The sequence below is a fragment of the Teleopsis dalmanni genome, unplaced genomic scaffold (assembly GCF_002237135.1).
Source record: "Teleopsis dalmanni isolate 2A unplaced genomic scaffold, ASM223713v2 unscaffolded_contig_4065, whole genome shotgun sequence".
In the NCBI taxonomy this organism is placed as follows: Eukaryota; Metazoa; Arthropoda; class Insecta; order Diptera; family Diopsidae; genus Teleopsis; species Teleopsis dalmanni.
The window spans coordinates 1-3,758 of NW_024035447.1; the positions used below are offsets into that span (position 1 = coordinate 1).

Sequence of the window (3,758 nt, forward strand, 5' to 3'; positions counted from 1 at the left end):
GAGCTACCATCGGCGGCCACATAAATGCAGAAATTTGTCTTTATCTAATACAGCAGCCCCCAGGTACTAAAATAAAACTAGAAATTTTAAATTATAATTTATTGGATAGCGATGATTGTGATTTGCAAAAAGTTGAAGTAAGTCAATAATATATATAATACATATATTAGCAGTTACATTAGACATGTATAAATTCTTAGATTTTTAATGGAAAAACTGACGAATATCCATTGGAGAAACGAATATGTGGTGATTTCAAGTCAGTGAGTCCGATTATATCGGAGGGAAATTACTTGCTTATACGGTATGAGTACGCGGTTGTAGGCTTAAAAATTGACACATTGTCTTTTGAAGCAAGATATAGTCGGAGTAAGTGCGTTATATATAGCGTAAATAGAACTTATGAGTACAAATGTCTTTTTTAAGTTTGTGAGGACAAATTTTTCGGTCCTGATGATGGAATTTTTATGACACCCAATTATCCTAACCCCTATTTTGATCATATGACTTGTACATATGACATTTATGGTCCATTGGGGAGTGTGATCCATATTAAGTTTGCAGATTTTCAAATATCTGAAAGTGTGCCAACGCTTCTGGATGAAGATGGCCACAATGTGAAATTGAAGCAACTTAACGACAGTGATGTTGATGAAAATCTTAATTTTGTTGAGGTTTGTAAAAAATGTAAACAATAGTTGGAAACTTCACCAACACGTATTTAAGTCTTAAGGAAAACATTTTGAATGTTTATTTTTATTTGCATTTTAAGGTTTATCTATCTAAGATAAGTAAACGTCGATTTTATAAGAATGCTACTCCAGAACCATTGGTATCCAGCCAAAATCACTTGCGTATTATTTTCAAAACGGCAGAAAATAGTCGTAGGGCGAGAGGATTAAAAATAGAATATTCTTTTGAAACTGTGCGTTGTGGTGGAATTTTCACGGAATCACGTAACAGTTACGAAAGCAACGAGAAGCTCAGTGACGTCTCTTATTGTGAATGGATTATTGAAGCACCAGAAAATAAACACATATCTTTGACTCTAACCTACACACCACCACAAAATGCCAATAACTTCAGTCTTTCCTTGCATTCAAAACTACCTGATACCAAAGACGAAAAGCTTCTGGCTAGGTAGGAACTATGATTTGTAATCTATGTTTCTATAAAATCATGTTTTTTCATAACGATTAATCCACAGTTACTCTCAAAATATTTATTTGAATGAAGTGTTTCACACGAGTGTATTGACAATAAAGTCTGTTAATGGCTTAACTAATTCTTCTGACTACTTTCCGGCGTATATATCTTTCAATTATACTTTAGTGGATAGTGCGGAAAGTAAGTTGGATGTAATAAAAATAAGACCTTTTAATTAAATCTCACTGATTTTTCACATTATTTTAGACTGTGGTGGAAATTTCAGTACAAGGTTCGGTGTACTTACGTCACCTGGTTGGCCAATGCCTTACGGTAATGACTTGGATTGTGTATGGATTATAATGGCGCCACTCGGTCACACAATAGAACTTGTGCCTAAGGAATTCGGTTTGGAGCAAGTTTCGACTGTATGCGATGATGATTTCTTAGAGATAAGGTGAAATAATTATTACTTAAAATTTAAACAAAACTTTGCTATTAAAAATGTTAATTACTTTCAGACAATTCGTATAAGATACTTTCAAAAGTAAATATAAATTTTCAAAATATATCACTAATGTACGCTAATGTATAACGTACATTAGTGATATATTCACTGATGCAACTTGAAGATAGCAATTCGTGAATCCATTATTTGGTAATTTTTTTGTCAGGCATTGTTTTTGAGTGATATACATTGTTTAAGAACAGAAGTCAAAACATATTAATTAGTTTAAACCTTTCATGTTTCTGTTTGTCACATTTTGACTTAACATTTGGACATTTTGTGGCTATATTATGCCCAAAAATATGATTATAGTGTGCCATCTGTTGACAAGTACACGTGTTGGTAAATTCATTTGTGAAAAGTATATATGTTATCCGAAAATACAGAGAGATAATAGTAATCTCATAGAATTTTAATTTTCCAGTTTCTTTTACTCTAAACGTGAAGCATAAACACTATATCATTTTCGAGACCTAACTTTTATTATAATCAGGTTGTTTACTGTTCGAGATAATCGAAAGCTCTTATAGGACAAAAGACGATGGTATAGGATTGTAATATTTTAGTTCGTCTTTCTTATATGCTCTAAACTGCAGCTCTACATCTCGCAAGGTTGTCTTTTAAAATACGCACTACGTACAAAATTATCATAATTATCTTGATATTGAATTTCTTAAATTTTTCTTCTCGATCATTTCTGTACTTTAACACCCATTCTTTATATATGTCATTCTTTATATATATTCTTAATATGTCATTAGTGTTTTTGTGTTCTTCATCGCTTGGAGTAACAGGTCACAATAATAACACACCTCTAACCTGGGTATTATATGACCTTTGAAAAAAATATTAGAAATTATTATTAAAAATTTGTGACTTTAACTCCATCTGTGATAAGCAAAATAAGCAAGTAACAAAATTTTTTAAATTAGTTGCATTAGTATCCCACTAAGTTATAAACGATACTTTTTTGTATATCAGGAGCGCCTCCTGTGACAGATCTTATCATGCATGAAGCTTTGTCAAAATAGAGAGCAGGTAAAATATGCTTTCCACTATTTTATTTTGACGATAAAGAGACTAGTGTAATATATATAGTATCTCTTTAAAGGTGAGGCTTCTGCATAAAATCAACAAAGATATTTAAAAAGAAATCTTTGTAACACATATGTTAGTCAGGCTGTCTATAATATAGAAATCACTCCAAACATGGATTATACCTTAGTCTGACACATTAGACGAGTACCAACATTTGTGTGATTGGCATTAAGTTTAGGCGCCGGGTGGCAGTAACGTAATGTTCTACATATTTACCTAAACGATTTAAATCCATTTTTCTGCGAAATACAGAAACAGATCAGGTTGCAGACTGGGTACTTTAGCTGGAAAAAAATTTTTTTGTTCAAAATTTAATTATCTGTTAAATTTAATTACTGTTAAATATTAAAGAACTTAATTAAAGAAAAATTATATATTTATTTTTTTCGATTTTTTCTAGGAATGGCATGTTTAGTAATTCTCCACTAATTGGTCAATATTGTGGAGTGAAAATACCAGACCGAATACCATCTTTTACAAATGTGTTATATATACGCTTTGTATCGGATTGGTATATTTCTGATAAAGGGTTCAATATTGTTTGGCAGCAAACAAGTACTGGTTGCGGAGGCAAACTAGATTCATTCTCAGGTTCCATACATTCGCCACATAATGCGGAAATATCTGGTGAAGTGGTGTGTAGTTGGAGTATAACCGTTTCACCCGGTTCCGTTATAAATCTTAATCTCACTTCTAATAATCCAAGTGCCTTATGTAGGCAAAATAGTTTAACAATTTATGATGGTCCCTTAACAAATAGTCCCACACTCAAGCTAAACTGCACAAATTTCGGAGATGTGTTAACATTGCAGTCAACATCAAACAAAGTACATGTACGTTATAGTGCTGATGGAGATGGACTTAAATTTGTACTGAATTATGTAACGAATTGCAACGTAATCATTAATAGTTTGCAGGGCATCATCGAATCTCCTAATTTTCCAGAAAATTATCCATATGACTTGAAATGTGCTTGGGAGTTACGCGGAGGTCGTAAAATGTCTCT

The 3,758-nt window shown here is 32.3% G+C and overlaps 1 protein-coding gene across 1 annotated transcript; it reads left to right on the forward strand.

Moving 5' to 3' along the window:
• Nucleotides 1–56: 56 nt before the first annotated feature.
• LOC119665236 (cubilin homolog) lies at nt 57–3,745 on the forward strand (the record flags this gene model as incomplete). The annotated part of the gene is made up of 7 exons (XM_038074522.1): nt 57–137; nt 201–369; nt 427–674; nt 773–1,140; nt 1,208–1,347; nt 1,414–1,603; nt 3,153–3,745. Coding segments are annotated over 7 exons (1,789 nt in total), but the record flags the coding sequence as incomplete, so codon positions are not given.
• Nucleotides 3,746–3,758: the final 13 nt, after the last annotated feature.